The sequence below is a fragment of the Eulemur rufifrons genome, chromosome 29, assembly GCF_041146395.1.
Source record: "Eulemur rufifrons isolate Redbay chromosome 29, OSU_ERuf_1, whole genome shotgun sequence".
NCBI lineage: Eukaryota > Metazoa > Chordata > Mammalia > Primates > Lemuridae > Eulemur > Eulemur rufifrons.
The window spans coordinates 74,798,983-74,817,735 of NC_091011.1; the positions used below are offsets into that span (position 1 = coordinate 74,798,983).

General features: G+C 48.8%; 1 protein-coding gene across 2 annotated transcripts; it reads right to left on the reverse strand.

The window, feature by feature from the left end:
* Window positions 1-1,984: 1,984 nt before the first annotated feature.
* On the reverse strand, window positions 1,985-5,353 carry FEZF1 (FEZ family zinc finger 1). Of its 2 annotated transcripts, XM_069462315.1 has the most exons (5): window positions 4,616-5,117; window positions 4,244-4,465; window positions 3,884-4,018; window positions 3,495-3,627; window positions 1,991-3,046 (listed from the first exon to the last, which is right to left on the reverse strand). In XM_069462315.1, exons 1-5 carry the CDS (start codon window positions 5,042-5,044, stop codon window positions 2,688-2,690), a joined length of 1,278 nt encoding a protein of 425 aa, XP_069318416.1. In that variant the 5' UTR covers window positions 5,045-5,117; the 3' UTR covers window positions 1,991-2,687. The 2 variants fall into 2 exon arrangements, with proteins under 2 accessions (XP_069318415.1, XP_069318416.1); XM_069462314.1 differs by having other exon boundaries at window positions 1,985-3,046; window positions 4,244-5,353.
* Between the last annotated feature and the right edge of the window lie 13,400 nt (window positions 5,354-18,753).

The following is an 18,753-nucleotide window of genomic DNA, read 5'->3' on the forward strand; positions in this document are numbered from 1 at the left end:
CTGGGTTTTGAAAATAAGTTCAAATATTTATTGAGAATAAATTCAAGGAGCAAAAGCTATTTTCTACCCTTTAACTTAAATATATCAGATGAAAGTTTTAATGACTCCTGGTCTCATTCTGCTTACTCAAACCCAAATGCTTTCAAGATCTAAGCCACCTTGTAAAGGCGATTACTCATAAACTGGGGCACTTCCCAAAACTTCTTCGACGTCAGGGACAGCTGTGAGGGAATGTGGCCAGAGCTTGGGACAAGTCAGCTGTGATATTCAGTGAGAGAGAGCGTTCTGGTGGACCTGAAGAATTCAGAATCCACCCTAATATGGAATTCAAGATCCTCCATCGCGTTCCGAGGTGAAATCTAACATGGATTTGGCCTCAACAAAGGACAAGGTGGGGGTATGAGGAGGTCTAGAGAAGAGAAACATCACTCGATCTAATAATTGCTGGGCTGGGATTTGCCCCCAGTGTGCGAAGGGCATACGTCCTGGCTCAAGCACCGAGAAAGTCTGGACCCGACGTCTGCACTCGGCGTCAGGACTTCCCTGTTCGCAGAGACTTTGCCGGCCCACCCCGTACCCGGGATCTTGGGATCACCCCCAATCTCTCTCCACAACCTGTAAGGGACCCAGGCGATACTTTGCTAGGATCTCACAGCCGGCCGGCTAGACAACTCTCTCCCCATCACCTCCGGGAGAGCCGTTAGTCACCTCCCTGCCTCCTAGGCCTTCGGAGCAGCCCCCAAGGTCACTCTCAGCGCCCAGAACCGTCAATCCCTCCCGCCTTGAAATGTGAGTTTGGGTTGCCAGAGAAATTGCCGCCGCCCCCCTCAGGTGTCCTTTGCTTATCCCCGGCCTCTGTCCCTCCCTTTGCCTCGCTGCGCAGCCTTTCCTCGGGCGTGTCAGGATGCACAAAATAAGGCAGAACTGCAAATTTAAACTTGTTCTCCGCGCCTCTCCCGGAACCGTCGGCGTGGTCCCGGGGCTGGCGAGGTCGCCCGGCTCCGGGCGCAGGATGGAAGTCCTTGGACTGTCTACAGCCTGCGCCCGCTGCGCGGATCGACGGTGCATTCTCCACCGACTACAGCCCCGGCGGGAGCGCGTGGGCCGAGGGAGGCGCCGAGGTGCACCCACGGGGCTGGCGGGGCTGGCGGGGCTGGCGGCGTTGACCCCGGGCCGGGCGGGGCGGCGGGGACCGCAGCGGCGAGGCGGGGCTCCCTGCGGCCCGCTCCCCGCAATCTCACTCCCAGGATGTGGCCCCGCTGCAGCGGGACTACTGCGCTGGGCTGTGTCTGGCAGCTTCTGCTGAGCAGCTAATAGTATAACAACCCGGCTTTGATAAATCTGAACTAATTACCCCTCTTAATTAAAGTCTTTAGCAGTTGTTTCACTGTTTTGGCAAGAAAACAGGAGAGACTTGCAGTTAGAAAACACCAGAGCCAGAGCTCACAGCAGAGCTGCTGATTAACACTTGAAGCGTTTCAAGGACCTGGCACCCGCCACAGTTTGGTCTTCATCCATGTTTCCTCCTTGAACGGAAGTATATCCGTCTATAAACATATACACACATATAAAAACACGGGGGCTCTCTTTGCCAGCTATATACAAGTCAGTATGCGCCTTCAAGATGCAAACAATAGATACCTGTCTACATGGTATGATTGTAATGCATTTGTGGAGGTGTATAATATATTGCACACAACTCCTAGATATGTTGCTCCCATGTACTTGTGCACTAAAAGCATATCAGATGGCCCAAGCCAAATTCATGTTTCCATTAGAAAATATCACATCTTCTGTTCCTTTACTAGATTTCATGACTTTATCCAAAGCTATAACTATTAGAAAAGACTATTTGTACTTGGTGAATTTTCAGATCAAAACATTAAGTATTACTAATCCAGGGTTGAACTTTTTAAAAATGAGAACGGATGAAGGGGTTAGAATTAGGAATCCTTAGCTGAATAATATGAGCAAAGCCCTAAAGTTTGTTGATTAAATAAGCATGTTCCAAGTGTTTATTTCCAACAGTCAATGAATCGATTTTCACGTGCAAGAATCAAAACCAAAATTCCAAGTCATCCATAATGAACCACCCATATCTAATGTGTATGTGTGTGTATGTGTGTGTGCTGACGAATGTGGGATGTGCCTTTAGAGGCACACACATCTATGCGTGTATATGTAACATACACACAGTGTTTTGTTATTTCAGAGAAGGAGAAAATGATAATAAACAATCAGCAGGCATCTTGAGACCGCAGAATCAACACAATGTAAATATATACAATAATAAAATTAAAATGGTGCAGCATTCCCGGGTAGAATAATACAGATCTCAATAAATATAGCAGAAATTTGTTTAAAAAAAAAAACCAACAAAACAAGTATCATCTCTCCACCCGAGATGAAAAATCTTTCCAAATTAAAAAAAGAAAAACAGAAAACAAACAATCCCTCCAAATTTCTCATAATTGTTAGTGCCTATATAGAATATAATACACAAAACCATTTAGCAGGTGCATGCAAGAGGCAAAAGGCCGGGGAAATGCAGAGGCTTTTGGTCGGCCCTAAAGCGTGGGGCCCAACATGCCCTGCGTTCTGCAGACGAGCTTGGCGTGGGAGCTCTAGTTTGTCGCTGCCTCAGCAGTCGGGGCCTCGGCTGGGGCTGGAAAGAAACTTGGCCTTGATTACTGGTGGCTCTGGTGGAGCCCGGGCTGCAAGGGCCCCGGGGGTGGCAGCGGCGGCTGTAAAGGCTGCAACGTCGCAGGCGGTGGCTGCTGCAGCGGGGGCGGCGGGTCGGTGCCTGGTTCCCCAGCGGGCGTGCGAGCCAGACCCAGGCTGCTGTCGTGCAGCTTGCGGACGTGCTTCTTGAGGTCAAAGTTCCTGCAGAAGCCCTTGCCGCACGTGGGGCAGGTGAAAGGCTTCTTGTCGTTGTGGGTGTGCATGTGGAAGGTGAGGTTGTAAACCTGATGGAAAGCCTTGTTGCAGATATTGCACTTGAACTGCTTCTCCCCGCTGTGGGTCAACTTGTGGTTTTTGTAATTCCCTGAAACAGACAAATGACAGGGACGCGATTCTGAAACAAGAGCTGAAAAAGGGAGCAGCGGACACGTCGGACGTAGCGAGCGAGGCCAGTGGAAGAGCCGCCGCAGATCCCACAGCCAGCGCAGAGCGCAGGGCTGCTATCGGGACCTGCATTTATCTACCCAAATTTTTTTAAATATCACATCATCAGTGAGGCAGTTTCCTCTACTTTTTAATAACATTCACTAATCTAATTACATAAAATGAGAACATCAGGTTAGACATATATGTACTCTTGGAATATGAACCATGCATTTCTCTAATACTAATCAGACTTCAAGTAGGGAGTTAGAATGGTAACAAATGAACCACGTAACTAGCTACACTATAAAAATCGTTTTCTAAAATGTTCCAAAAAGATTATGGCTTTCAGTACTGCTACCATGAAAGACATTTCTTGGGTTCCATACCTTTTTGATGAAATCCTTTGCCACAGAATTCACACACAAATGGTTTGTAGCCTGCGTGTATTCGGGTATGAGTGTTTAAAGTGGAACTTCTATTAAATGCTTTGCCACACTGGTTACATTTGTGAGGTTTTTCCTAAGCAGGAGGGAGGAAAAACGGAGACTTTAAAGTATTTTGTTATTATGTGAAATCCCGTAAGCTCAAAACACAGCAATGTTCTAACGCCTTTAAGCAGAACAAAGGCAAACAATACATGGCATTTCCCCCGGTTCAGCTAGCACTTTTTAAACAAATCTTATGCTGAAGAGTAAGGCTTTATTGACCGTTTTCATTTTTTTTTTTCCAAACAGTTCCAAAGTAAACCAGGTGAAATTGAGAAAGACGAACACACCTGTGTGTGAATGATCTTGTGCCTGCACAGGGTGCTGGCTTGCCGGAAACCCTTTCCACACACTTTGCAAACGAAGGGTCTGGCTCCTGTGTGCACCGGCATGTGACGGGTTAAGTTATAGTGCGCGTTAAAGACCTTAAAATTAAACACACGTAGAACAAGTTAGCCAAAATACTTCAAACCTGGTAGAGCAAGGGAAGGGGAGGGAAGGGGAAATATAACCTTATAACAGGTGTATACAAATAATTACCACCAAAATAAATTTTTAAAAAAAGGAAGGAAGGGACCAAGGGAGGAAAGAACGAAGGAAGGGGGTAAGGAAAGGAGTAAGGAAGGGTTTCCGTTCTGCATAGTACTTGCCTTTCCGCACACTTCACAAGTGAAAACTTTGGGCTTGGCATTAGGAGAGCCTCGGCTGAAGTCCGAGGTTTTGAACCCGATTTTTTCCGACAGAAGCTGGGCGCTTTCTTTCATGTAATGCTGCAGCTGAGCCTCGGACAGGTCTTTGAAAGCTACTCCCGAAGGGTACTTCTCCACCGCTGGGACCACCAGTTTATTCCTTTCGGCTAAATACGTTTTTGGCTGCGGGTGCAAAGGGGAACTGAGGAAGTAGGAGGCCACCGGGTGGATGTTCACGCCGGCCGCCGGGTGGCACGGGCCGTCACCTCGGTTCAGGTAGCACAGGGCGCCCATGGCGTGGAAGGAAGAGTGGTTGACCACACGCGGCCTTACCAGCTTGTACTGCTGCAGCGGCAGCGCGTCGCGGGCCAGGTCGCCTTTGAGACTCAGCGCGCAGTTGAGCAGGTCGCTGCAGCTGAACGCTGGCGCGGAGGGCACCGCTGCGGGCGCCGCCTGGGCCTCCAGACTCGCCTTCCGAGGCTCAGAGCCAGTCACTCCTGCCTTGGGGCTGGTGTCGTACGCCACAGGCACGAAGGGGATCATGCAGGGGATCGACGAGTTGAGATGCAGAGAGTGCTTGGGGTCCCCCTTAGGCAAAGCTCCCTGCAGGAAGTTGGGGACAGGCAGGGCCTTGGGCTCAGGGGTGCGCGCCATGATTCGTTCAATGGAGAAAGCCAAGGGTTTGGATGTGCCCATCATGTTGCCCCGGGCTGGAGCAGTCGCTAACATTTTGGTGGTCGCGTTTTGGCAGCTACTGTCCATGTCTGAGTCGCCAGCGTCCGTCAGCCAGAGCTGGGCTGCACCGTCGTTGCCTCGTTCCCTGCTTGTCACAGACCTGCGAAGAGGGGGACCGGCACCATCACCACCAGCAGCCTCCTCCTCCTCCTCCCCAGCATCACCAGCCGAACCTGCCTGCCCAGCCCAATGGACTCCTGCCAGCCCATCGCAGAGTTCTTGGCGCACCAATGACTCGGGGACAATCACTACTTATTTCTATCAATAGAAAGTGTTGTGTCAATAACGCAGCCAAGATCTCGCCAATCGTTAACTTCCAAGAGGAGAAGGTAAACTAGATAATTGCTCAATTCGCTTCCAACAGTCAACAGAAAAACTTTTTTTTTCTTTGCAGTCAGTGACTACTTTTCATTGGTGAGCGAGGTTCCCCCGCCCAGAAGAGGCGGGGGCGCTCTCAGCTGCGCAGCGCGCCCTCCCCTCGGCGCACACACTCTCCCGCGCACACTTCGCTACTCTCCAGCGCCCCCCCCCCCTTTGCTTCCTCTGTCTTTCTAATTCTCAATCTGCTTAACCAGGCTTTAGAGGCCAAGCAAATCTGAGATCAATTTTCTCGTTTAGCTCTAAGTGACATCATCTAAAATCATTGTGCAAGGGCTAAATAAGGAAACGGAGTCTAATTCAAGGGCAAACGCCAGGCTATATTTATTAAACGCCAAGCTCCAGAAAGCCTTGGCCAGGAAGCCTCCAGCAGCGAAATCCCAGGTTTCCCTGCTTGGTTCCGCTGGGCCGGAGCTGGGCTCAGGTCCGGGCAGTGCCACCTTCTCCGCAGCCCTCTTTCTTCCTCCAGGTCTGGGAGCCGCGCGCTCCCGTAATCCCGGAGTCTCCGCGGCCCGAACCGAGTCTGGACCATTTGGAAGACGCCAGCAGGTAACTGGCCTCCCAAAACGCCCCTGAGAATTAAAGGCCTTGGGAGGCTTGTTAAGTGTTTGTGGTTTTGTAAAGGCGATGCCCGGGGCAATAGGCATGGGAAAGACACATTCCCATCCACAAAATTGAGGAGTTGCAAGGAATAAGCGGGTATCACACCACAAGAAACCTTGACTCAGATCGGACCCCACCCATGATACATACAAATACACGCGTGCGCTTGCTTCTATGAATTTCCATTGAGAGCCCAGAATGAGTATTTCTTTCTTAAGTACCTGCGCTCAGCGAGAGCTCTCTCTGAGCATTTTAAATACTGAATGCCGAGCGGAGAAGGGAAACAGAACTTATTGATAACCACCCTGGCTGCCGCAGTCCGTATGCCTCCCCGAAGCAGTGCAGGCAGCAGCCGGGGTGTTTGTGCGCAGCGGAGCTGCTAGCAAAGCGACCTGCCGGCGCCAGACTTGTGGCGGCAACTACACTGGGGCCTAGCAAAGAGCGCGTAGAGACCATGCCCCTTCAAAGCCCCACACCTAGGCGCCCTCCGGTTGTGGCTTCTCGGGTCCAAACTCCTAGGGCGGAGCGGTCGAGAGTATGGGGCTCCGGGAAGACGCTAGTGGCTGCGGCGCTGACTGTGCGGGTTCCCGCCGCTCAGGCAGGCGCCGCCCGGAGCGCGCGGGTAGCAGTGGCGCGCGCCTTCCTCCGCTCAGTCCTTTGCAATCCTGAGATCACCCGGAGCTGAGACCGAGGCTAGGCGCGCATGAGGGGCTGCATGAAGTTGGAGAATGCAGCGGAGGCGAGCGAACGCTGGGAGGGTAAGAGAGCGCGCAGAGCTGCGAGCACAGGGCGGTGGGGCCTGGACGTCCGGGTGAGTGCCCGCCCGCGGCAGCCCAGGGTATCATCTGCCTGGTGAGTTAACCCTGAGTGGGTGAGTGTGGAACCGGTGGTGGCGAGTGTCAGGTATCGGGCCAAGCGTGGTGTGGGTGTCCTTCTGCAAGAGCCCCGGAAAGGGTCGGCAGTGAGAGGCTGGATGGAGTCGGACTGGAAACCCTGGCATTGTTGAGTCCCTGCCCAATTTCACCCAAAGATGCGGAGTTGGACCGCAAACGGAGGACCTCAAAGTATTCACTCCTGTCTGCCCCATTCCCAGCACATGCCAGGCCAGCGACCCAGGCCCCTCAGCCCCACTCCCACTCTGGCTTTCCTCGAGAGTCCGTTCCGCCCCTGCCACGCGAGCCGAGAGGGTTGGAAACGGAGACAGCTTGGGCTGGGGACGGATGCCTAACAGCAAGGCAGGGTGGCTGGGTGAGTGGTGGAGAAACTCACTTGCTGAAGAAATGGGGGAGGGGAAGCGAGTCCTATTGGAAGTTGAAGGCGGCCAAGGGGCCAGATGGGGGAGAGGTCTGGCAGAATACGACCCGCCTTAGCAGCTAGGCCAGGGAGTGCCCCTTTTCAGGTCTCGGGGTGGCTCTGGAGTGGGAGGACAAATGCAGCAATGAAAAAGCGCAGGAGGCGAGTGCACAGCACCTGAGCGGAGCTGGGAAAGAGGCGCCACACCCCCGGACGGAGCTTCGGAGCCTTCCTTGGCCCGGGCGCAACCATTCCGGGGTCGCGCAAGCTGGAAATTTTCTTTTCTTTTGCTGTTGGGGCTGCCGAATCTGTCTCCTCCTTTTCTCTGCTCAGACAAAGGGCGCGGGACGAGCTTTGCTGGGGGAAGGGAGGTCCCTGTCCCACAACAGATGGGTCGCGGTTAAGACTTTAATTGCTGTCTTTTGGGGCGGATCAGGTTCCCTTTCCTACCTGCCTCTTCCCAATAGCGAAAAATCCCCCTCCTGCTGCACTCCTCCGTCACAGGGCAAGGTTGAAAGGAAAGAGCAAAGAAGCACGAAACAGTCCGGCTCTGGAAAGCTTTGGAACGCCCAGATGACTTGCACAACTCACCGGCTTCTGGAGCGTTACCTGCCTTCTTGACTGAATGGCACCAGTTTGTTTTACGTTTGTCGCGTGTCCCTCCCTCTCCCCTTCTTCTCCTCCCCCTCCCTTCTCCTTAACGACAAAAGAGCCTTTATTTGACCTCAGTAAATTTCTCCCTTGGTGTACGCTAAACTAAAAAGGAAAAATATTGGCCAAGGGATGTATATGTTTTATATAGTTAATATTTCAACAGTTTGCTTCTCACCGGTCTTTACAAGCTTTGCCTTTTTGGCAAGTGTTTCAAAGTGTCATTTGAGTTAACACAAATATGGCAAAATGTCAATTATGCCCTTCCTTTGAGATAACCCCGAGCTTGCTAATCCTAAAGACTGAAGAGGTGCTTTAGAAATCTAGGTCTTGATATTCCAACGTTTACTAATTTTTCCATTTAAAACCTAACCAAAAATGTGTTAATTTTAAAATAATATCTCCATTAAGAATTTGTCTTAAAATGCAAATTGTATTTAGAAAAGTCTTCCATCTTATTGTCAAATCAGTCCAGTACTTTATTTCCAATCATATTTAAAAACAACAAATCAATGAAAGCAGAGTATATTCAGCAAATTAAGAAGCTTCTAAAACGGTTTAAGACTGAAAATTTTTAATTTACTAAAAAGAAAGCAAAGTAGCCTTGTTTGTTTTGTTAATGGCAAAAGAGAAACTCTGATAATTTCTTTGGATTTTCTAGGAGAATCCTATAATCCACCCTTTTTTGTTCAGAGCTGATGATTTAAGTGGTCCTCCCCTTTCCAACCAAGGAAAGGCAGGCAGTATCTATAACCTTAGATCCTGGTGGAAGGCAAGTTGTAAGTGTGTGGTTTGTCCTGTATGAAATATCCTAAGGGAACCAGAGCAATTCTTGATATAAAGAGGCCAGATGACAAACTCTGAGTTAAGACCTTCTGAAAATAAAAAATAAAATAACTCCTAAAATAATTTAAAATTCCCTTTTGCTGAGGAATCTAATTTTTACTTCAGTGCTTCCTAAACTATGCTCTTGATGTAACTCAAGACCTTGCATAATTTTTACAGGCTTTTTATTCAAGTCCCTGTCACAACCAAATGCAGTTTCTGGTTAAGATTAACTTACTGCAAAGTGACATAGAAGCTAATATAATAAAGGCACAAAATTACAAAATAATCTGTAATCTTTAGTCTCTTGTTCCTTGATAAATCACAAAATGCTGTTGATTTAAAAAAAAATTTAAAAAGTGTTGGAAAATATTATAAGACTTCCAATCTTCTGCCTAGTGCATTGATTTGTCACTGGTCATATTTTTAGAGTTTACAGGCCTGTCTAACATCTCTTACCCCCACCCTCCTTCACCAAGAACAACAAACTGCTTTCTCTTAGCTTTAGCTGCAGTGAGCTAAAGGAGGGATAGACAAAAGTCATTATTATTATTCTGACACCTCTAGGCATTCAGGCAAATCCATTTTTTCCAGTTTAATAAATAGCAACAAATACAACATACTTCTAGAGGAGAAAATGTGTTTTTAAATTCCTCTACAGTTTTGCTCATGGTCTTTATCTCTGATGGGTCTTTTGTTATTTCTTTTGGTGTGTTATGGAGACAGGGTGATGGAATAGGACACAAATAGTAAGGGTCTGTAAGGTTCAAGGAAAGAGTTTTCCTGTGTCTCAGATTAGTTAATGACTACACAGTGAAAACTAACTTTTCAGCACATTAACAACTATTTGGGCAACACGTTCAAATTTAAGGCAACTAGTGTGCTTTTAGTTTGGTAGCAAATGAATTCTCATGAATTTTGTGTAGTCTGTGGAGGACAGTATCACAGGTTAGAAGTATGGAAGGGTCAGTTAACTCATAGAGCCCTCTCTTTTTGCGGGGCAGGCAGGGTGGAGTAGGGATAGGTCGGTTTGTTATTTGTCTCTAAACCTTTGTTGTTATTGTTTCTTTTATATTAGCATTTCGTTTAAAGCCAGTGAAGTTATTGCTCTCAAAACAGCATTTACATAAATCAGTTTGTAAAAGCAATGAAGAGCCCAAACGTGAGAGCTGTTAAAGAGAGGCAGGCATGACACACAGGCAGGGATCACTTGGGCTTCGTTTGTTCCTGTCCCTCCACTAATGCTGAGATTTTTCTCACCCATTCCCACAGGCCTGTGAGGTGTGTCCCTCCAGACTGCGAGGCTACGACTCAGGGCTGGACTTGATGGAAAAAGAAGTTTACAAACAAGCAACCTAATTTCCCCAACCTTTTCATGAAGCAAAAAAGTCGAACAACAAAAACCAGCAAAGTTTTGCTTGTAATTTACAGCGGCATTATTGAAACCCGGGAGGTGAACAATTAGAAGAGTCCAAGCATGCTCTTTTGCTCGGCACTGATATATTTACCTACAATGATAGAAAACACTGGTTAGTGCAATTGGCTCAGGAGCTTTGCAGCAGTCCCCAGACAAGTTTAAAGTCATTTTGTGATCAAAATAAAAACCATATTCAACACAGTGCGACTCTTTTCTTGACACTACCCCCACGAGGTTTAAAGTTTTGGCGTTATTTTCAAACTTTATTCCTTAAGTGAGCCCATGAAATAAAAGTCGATGATAGAAACCCAAATAACACAAAGGACGAGCTTAGAGAAACGGAGAAGCAATAGAGGTAAATCAAAATCGAGCCAGAAATCTCTTAAAAGCCATTTATAAATTCATTTACCTCCTGAACTCCGGCGGATAGCCGCTCTGGCCCGGGAGCACCGCGCGCCGACCCGCTGCCCTCGGCCCCCTCTGCCTTCATTGTCGCGGCGGCCTGGGCGCCAGGCGCCCGGTGGCCCTTGCTGCCCAGGGGAACTACGTTCCCGCTGCTGGCATAGGAGCAGAGGCGCCCCGCCTCATTCACAAGATTCTGTTGCCAGCGCTGGGCCATTTAATGGAAGCCCTAAGTGAAACAGAAAAGCTGAAAAAAGCTCTCCCCAGCCGGGCTTTCCACGTCTTGGTTGTTGCTCACGAGTCAAACAGTTAAAATGGCATTGGCAAGGCGGAGGTTGACCGAGCTGTGGATTGCCACCGAGGGGCCGGGGCGCGGCGGCTTGAGAGGCTTGGAGGGGGCCAGGGAGCTGGGGCGCAACTCTAGTGACCCGCAGCCAGCCAGACCTCCCCGCCCGCCGCCGCGCGGTGCGCATCAGGCTGGGCTCCGCGGCCCCGGCTGGTCTCTCGAGTGCCTGGCCCGCGGGGTCCGCCAGCGCGGCCCGGCCGGCGACCCGGTCCGGCGACCTCCGGCCTCCGGACTTCTACCGCCCCTGCGGCCCCTCCCGGGCGCGACAGCCTCCTCCTCCCCTCTGCGCCCCCGCGGGTCAGGGCCGGCTTCATCCCTCCACCCAACTCCCAAGGCTGGGAGATGGCAGGGGAGGCTCCAGAGAGTTTCGGGAGGGGGCGCCGGATCCGGTTTAAGAGACCAAGTAACAGATGGCGGAGAGCTCCTAGTTGAAAAGTTTTTGAACAGACATTCGCTAATAGTCTTGCTTTGACGACTCTGGGTGTAACTGAAGGGTCATTTAATCTAGATGTCTGGTGAAAGAAAACTGGCCTGGCCGTGTGGCCCGCCTAAGAAGGAAGTAGAGCATCCTATTAGTTTTGCCTGTCATTTTGAGTTTCCCGGAAAACACGTTCTTAATCCAATTTTAAAGGGTGTTGTGGGGGGCGGGGGCACCTCTGAGTATCTCCTCCAAAGCCCTTTCATAGCCACTGTCATATAAGGTATTTTTTCGCCGACCTCCTTTCCCTACAAATCCGCCCTTTGAAGCCCTTAGGCCCGGGCTTAGAAGTGGGCGGGGTCTCCTGAAAAAAGAGGGAAAGAGAGAGAATTTTAAAACCAGCTTCTCCTGTTTAAGACGGTTTTCTTCTACCTTCCCTTCTTGGCCAAGGATTCTCCAATTTGTCCTTTCATTGCGATTCCTGACTTGTCCCGGTCAAAGTCGTGGGTCTCCTCTAAAAGAGAAGATTGAATGGCCGTCCACAGAGGACAATGTCCCGTGGCTTCCTCCAGCTGGTTCCACAGCACCCGAAGAGCAGGCAACTCTCTGGGCCACCGGCCGGCCCCCTGGCCTTGGGGAAGGTGGCCGCTCTTCTGCGGTTCCCTCCCTCCCGCCCTTTGGCCTCTCCCAGACCAGACTCTACAGGTGTTGTGGGTGCTTCAAGAGTTGAGCTCTAACAGCCACGCTGAGAAAATCCGAAGAAGACAGAGCCTTGATCCATCATGAAGGAATCCTACTAGTGTTTAAAATGTCAAGTTAAATTATTGCCTTCTTAGTTTGAGTTAATTTGGAAATTATATATTTTTCCTCTTCCCACCATCTTCTCTTTATTCAAGTGCAGTAAATTCTTTGAATTTCACTAACAGTGGGTCGTCCTCCTAGTTTCTCATTAGTCTCACAGAGGATGAGGGTCCTGGAAACACCGCGAAGCGTTAAGCGCCCCGCCTCGGTGTAAACGCTGGCAACACGCGAACAGCATCGGGTGGCCCTCAGTGACCTCGAGCGGCTGGCTGGCTGGCTGACGTCACGAACGCGGGCCAGCAGTGGCGACCCGGCTAGAGCAGCGGCCACTGGCCCCGGCCGCTCGCTGGGTCGAGGGTGGGAAGGGAAGTTGGGTCTGGGGTAAAAAGCCGGAGGAAGAAACCAACAAGCCAGGGAATCATTCAAAGATTAAATAGGGTCGGCTCCTGTTGCTTGTAAAAGCAGACAGAGGGATGGGCGGGGGTGGGGAGGTGGGGGGTGGGTTCCTCTACCTAACCTTGTGATTCACAGCTTCTCAGAAATTTACATAATACAAAGGCGTAGATGTAAATCTAAAGGACAAATATAATAATTCAACAGCATATATTCCACTTTCGCACCATGGGCCTGGATATGTTCCCAGTGTTGGCACATTAGCTGATTTCCAGAGCTTTTTACTCACCACAGAGAATATCTGAACTTTCACACCACTGTTGAAAGGAGAAGAAAAGAGAGAGAAACAGCGAAAGAAAGAGAAATTGGCTTTAATGACATTGATCTAGATTTCTGAATAAAGGCAAAAGATTTTTTAAAATTAAGAGCATATGCTGTGTACAGAAAGTGGTGGCATGATAATAATTGGGGTTTCTCACTTTCCAAACTATATATTCCCCTTTTATTTGATTGATATTAACGTTTTATTTTAAAAGCAAAGTCCTTGCCCTTTAATCTTAATAGGAAATTCCAATTTATTATTTCCCTAAATAAGTGAAGCCCACGACACTGATGAAAGAGAGAGCGAGAAAGAGAGAGCCCCGCTGTCAACCGGGCTCCCTCTGACTTGCCAACTCCAATACAGGATGCAAAAGTGAAATGTGGCAGCTACAAAGTACACATGATTGCAGTCGTTGCCTTTCGAATAAGATCTTTTTCCCTCTGCATTTTAACCCAGATGCCACCAACAACTCAAATTCTGGAGCTCTGCTTGTGGTGTTTTTTATTGCTTCCCTGTGGCACACAGGGCAAGGGGAAAGTCAGGAGCAGGACTGTGGGGTCCTGGTATCCCCTTCTTTTAGTTAAGAGGGCCACAGCGGTGCAGGTGCCCTTTGGTTTTGCACCGTGCCTCCTTCAAGTGTATCTCCATCCAAAGTCACTTGGAAAGCTAAAGAGCATGCCTTGGGTGCGCAACTGAGCCCTTCTCTCTTACTGTTTGGGAGTGGTGGTCGCTGGAAATGGGAAAGGCAAGGCGTTTTTTCCCCCTTCTCTGCATTCTGCATTTTGCTCTTACTCCGGGTTTCCTTTTCTCTGCAGAATTCGTGCGCGAAATTAGCTGTACTTTCTGATATTCAATCTAATCCGTCAATAATTTATATTTATTTTATATTAATTTCTAGAGGTTTTAATTTAAAAACGTATACGTTGGAACTTAAGTTGAGAAAATGTCCACTTTTTCAAACATACACAATCTATTCTGCCCCACCGCACTACAAATTGCTGCCCCGGTGCAAAGTAAAATATAATCCCTTTTTCTCTTCCCTGTCCCTCACTAGTCTTTTAAAGCTGATTCTTAATTATCTGTTGAAATTGAGAACGACCTTTCCTCCTTTCTAAGAATGTTTTTCATAAGTACTCACAGACCAATTTGTCCTGGACATTTTGAGCACTAGGATAATTGATGCCAGTTTTCTGCCTTGCTTGGCCTTCTAGCCCAGGTCCCCAAGCTTGAGAAAGGCCACACAGCTAGTGGACTCCTTGTTCAGGAGCAGACAGTGGAAGTTCCCCTTTGCTTTGAACCTTTTTTAGTAAAATGTGACTAAATCAAAGCCCCCTTTATCCCTGGGAGACATGGAGATTGAAAAGAGATTTTAAAATAAAATCACTCTACGTATGAAAATCTATCACCTTATTAAACAGTTAGCTATAAACTTTTCCAAAATATTTTTCAGACAACTGGATTGAAATACAATCCCTATGCTCAATGGTACATTTCAAGTTAAATACCTGGACATGCAAATGTTAAACATACCTATAGGAATCACATTTGCTAAGTTATTTTTCATAGCCTCAAGGACTTTCCTTGTCCTTGGGGACTTGCTCTCCCACAATCAGTCCTGTATTTCCCAGGGAACACTTTCTTCTAGTAGATTCAGGAATTAAGCTTCACAAAAGCTCTTTTAAAAATCCCAGTTTGATTAAAGCAGATTTTACTTCTTAAGAAGTGGTTATACATTTCTAAAATTAATCAACTTTCCATAGGCTATTCTAGTTTTATGAAAGAACATACCTAGTAATCACACAATGTAACAAAAAACTGGAGTTTGAATGAATGACAATGAATGAGCTTCTTCAATACAGCAACTTTGAAGTGTGTTCTAAAAAATTATTACCCAGTCATCCAACAGGGAGGACCTAACAAAAACCCTACCCTCCCACAGCCTGCTGGCCCAGCTGGCCTTTCCATGTTTCACTCTCTCCTTTTTGAGTCCTGTTGGGTTCTGACCTTTTACCATGTGACTTCTCTTTACTGAAACTTTTTCTACCTCCCTACCAAAAGCTCCTTCTAAAGTTGCAGTTTAGTTTTGCTTCCTTAGCATGTTAAGGAAATGCCCCACAGAATAAACTTTAGCATTAAATCAAGTTTTCTTTCTTTCAATCTCACCCAATAGAGATGTAACTTGTAGGGCAAGGGTAGAAAGATATTGATTTAGAGCAGAAAAGAAAATAATTTGACACACCGCTTTCAATTTTTGCACAGGGACATATCGATGTCATCTATGTGTAGGGGCTCTATAAACAATCGTAGGCCAGGTCTTGGGGAAGAGTGACTGCCTTCTCTGATGGTTCTTGAAATCAACTCTTCTCTTCCTCTTGGATGTGAGAATCACTGATCCCAGGGCGAGTCAACGTGGACAGAGATGGGGGACAAGTCTAAAATATATTTAAAATTCACAGATAAGTACACAAATACAACCACCTTCACTGTAAAGCTGCCAAGTACAGGGATATTAAAATATTGAGTCTTTGGGTCTAGGACTCAGAAGCTGCTGGCCAGCTACTTCAAAAGAATGACTGGGGTGTGGATCACCACCACTCTGGTTGAAAAATTAGCTCCAGCCCCAGCCAAATGCAGGGTGCCGAATCTTCCCCTCTGGAAAGTGCTCAGTTTCTACCTCCTCAAGTAAGCAGCCAGACCCCCCGCAGCACCAGGCACCTCTCCCGCGCCACAGACGTACTGGGTTGTGACCCGCGTGACACTGGGCTTCCGCAATGCTCCAGTGTTTCCAGCTCCAATGATGCCAGTTCAGCCACTCTGGGGGTAGGGCTTGGTGCTGGCTGTAGCCTTAAGTGCTTACAGTCTTTTTTCTTTTTCACTGCCTCAGCTGGGGCCACTTTGTGGAGTCTACAGCCCTGTCTACCTTTCTCTCTTGGCTCTGATTGGCATTTTGCAGGAGCTTCTTTGTGTTGTTTTTCTGATTTGAGACCAAGGGCATCATTCCAGTGTCCTTTAAACCGTGGGAAATGTTAATGAACACCATTTTGCCCCTGAAATTCCCTTGAACTCAACCCGCTGGCTATGTATAGGTGACCTTTGGGATTTCTCATTTGTGGTCTGATGCCTCCTGGATCATCCTCGTCCTGTTTCAGAACCCCTGACCAACATCATCCCCAAGTAGACTCAATAACACGTCTCCAGCTGCATCCCTTCCTAACCGGGACGCAGCTCCAGGGGCGGCTGGCCACAATGCTGGCCTTTTTCTGGAGGCAAGAGTTGGCTTGCCCCTCCCCGTGTCCTCCTCTCCTCCTATCAGGCTGGCCACATAGATAACCCAGGAACTGGACAATTCTAGCCAGCTCTCGGACACGCCAGGGGCGGGGCTGAAGATCTCCGGAGCTGGGTGTGATCCAAAAGGACAGGACGCTGTGCCACTCCCAGGGAGAGTGGCCAGTGAGAGGGGTGGTGCATGCTGGCAGAGGCAAGCCTCCCAAGATTTCTTTCGAATCCATCCCTACATTAAGAAATAGTTAATAACGGCCCCACCTTATTACATGTCTCTAATCCCCACAACAACCTTCTTTATCAAGTGTCCACTTTACAGACAGGCTAAGTAGCTTGTTCGGGGCCACAGAGCTCAGACTGAGAAGAAGTGTGGCTGTTGGTATTCAAACCCAGACTTTTCTGACTCCAAACCGGGGGCTCCTGGCGGTTGCCCAAGCTGCTGCCAGGTGCACCGTTTCTAGGCAGTCCTTTCTTTAAATCAGGGGTCTTCCTCATTTGGGAAACAGATCGAATTCTTGCCTCATTTCCTCTTCTCTCAATAACACACACTCCAGTTACTACTTCCTCCTGAAAACAAATCCGCAGTTGACTGTCTCTGGTGACTTCTGGAACCCAGGCTCAAAGCTTTGCACTCGACCTGCACACACCTCTGCTCCCTTGAATATCTTGCTCAATGTCACTAAGAAGAGCAGGTTAAGGCAGCTCTGCACCCCATTTTCTACCCCAGAGAAAGCCTCGCCCTGAGCTCTGCGCCGGGGTACCCACCCCGCCGCGCTGCCCTTCGTGGGCTTTGCTGCTTCCAGCCCTTTGACCGCCACTGCCCAGCCGCAAAGTACTTGGCCAATCGAGTCGCAGGCCTTCCCCAAAGGTTACTGCGAGCAGGACTGGAAGGGAAAAGGAGGCCCACCTGCCATTTCGTTTCCTTGCATGGTACGGGGACAGCGTTCTGCTGTGGAACTTAGGATAAGCACAGTCCTCCTGAACCCCCACAAACCAGGCCTGCAAATTCTTCACAAAACCAAAGGGGGTGGGATGGCCGAAGGCTGTCGGTGGTGCTTGGGGTTGCTGTGAACCGAGGAGCCCAGAGCGCTCCGGGCCCGGCTGGGTGCTATCCCTCCCGGCGCGCGGATGCCCTGTCGCGCGTGCACATCTCTCAGGAACATCGATTTGGCACCTCCCTTTAGGGACCCGGACCGGGAAATTTCCATTTTCTATTTTGGGAGTAAGAAATAAAAGCGACCAAGCTCTTGCGCTAACCCCCCCCCCCCCCCCCCCCCCCCCCCCCCGCCTCGGCTCCTTCTAGCTAACGCCGGACGGGTGGGGATCGGAAGGCCCGGAACGCGCTCCGGGGGAATGAGGGTCGCGGGAACTCCCCGCGCGCTTGGTCCCCGCACCCGGTGACCCCAGCCTGGGGTCCTAGCAGGTTTTCGTCGGGTGCGTCCCTCTCGGGAGGCAGCCGCGGCAGCGGAAAGGGGTTTCGGGGGATCTCTGAGCAACGACAGTTGAATGATCTTTTTCCCACTCAAGCGCACCTTCAGGGGCCCTCTCACCGCCGGTCGCCGCTGGCGAAGGAGGGCAGCGCCCCACCAGCCCGGGCTCTGACCCTGGGGGGCGGGGTGGAAGCTCCTAGACACTTTGCGCGGGCGTTTATTGCAAAAGTAGCAGGAAATCCCTTCTCCTAAGAGAGGGACAATGAGCTAGGACTAAAGGGAATTCAAGTGGAAAAATCCGTGAATGCAAGAACAACCCACAGCAGAGCGAGAGGTTTACATTAAGCTCTGTATGGTTCTTTCCCTTTCCGGCAAAGGTATTATTATTTTTCTCTAACAAGTGTCTGGAGAAACTTTCCTTCTAGTGCTATTTAACCAACTCGTTCTGGTTGGACATCAGACGGTATTATCTATTTTCTCTTGCAACACTCGCTCAAACTGTCCAAAGAATGTAACTTTGTGCTCTTCCCCCAAAACATTTAGAAGGATAGTCATTTGAGTTAAAAACGATTTTCACTTCAAAAATTCTACAAAACTTGTTAGGTTTTCAATTAAATTCATTTAAAAAATACTACTTTTTAAAGAATGCCGTCACATAAAACTTGCCTTTCTTTAACAGAATGCTTGGGTATTCATCCTAATAGTTACACACTCCAAGGCACAAGGACTGTCATTTCAAGCAATTTGCAGTTAGTTTTGGGCAAAAACCCCAAAACCAATTTTCATTCTTTTTCAAAGTTACTTTATAATTTTTTCTTCACATACCTTTTTGTGGCTCAAAGGTTAGTCCAGGTAGTTCTTATAAAGACGTGAGCGGCTCCATTACCTGCCTTTGACTGTTGTCCTTGCTTTGGGCGCTACTGGGGGTGCAGGGTAGGGAATAGAGCTTTTAGAGATTTCCTGGGTGTGGAGGAGAAGGAGCAAAGAACATCACCACCTAGAGAGGCTCAGAGAGACTGACCAGCAAAGGGGGCAAGTAGCCGGGTTAAACACACCAGGCCAGCAAAAAGACCCTTCAGGCCTCAACTACTTTCCCCTGCACGAACTGCTTTCTTATTTCCGAATGCTATCAGCTAAACATTTGAGTAAATACATTATTTTAAAAAGACAGTTTC

Coding starts and splice junctions, on each gene's coding strand:
- FEZF1 (XM_069462314.1), bottom strand. CDS start 5,044: ATGGACAGTAGCTGCCAAAACGCGACCACCAAAATGTTAGCGACTGCT. Junction 3,628..3,883: donor ACAAGATCATTCACACACAG/GTGTGTTCGTCT, acceptor CCTCCTGCTTAG/GAAAAACCTCACAAATGTAA. Junction 3,047..3,494: donor CAAAGGATTTCATCAAAAAG/GTATGGAACCCA, acceptor TGTCTGTTTCAG/GGAATTACAAAAACCACAAG.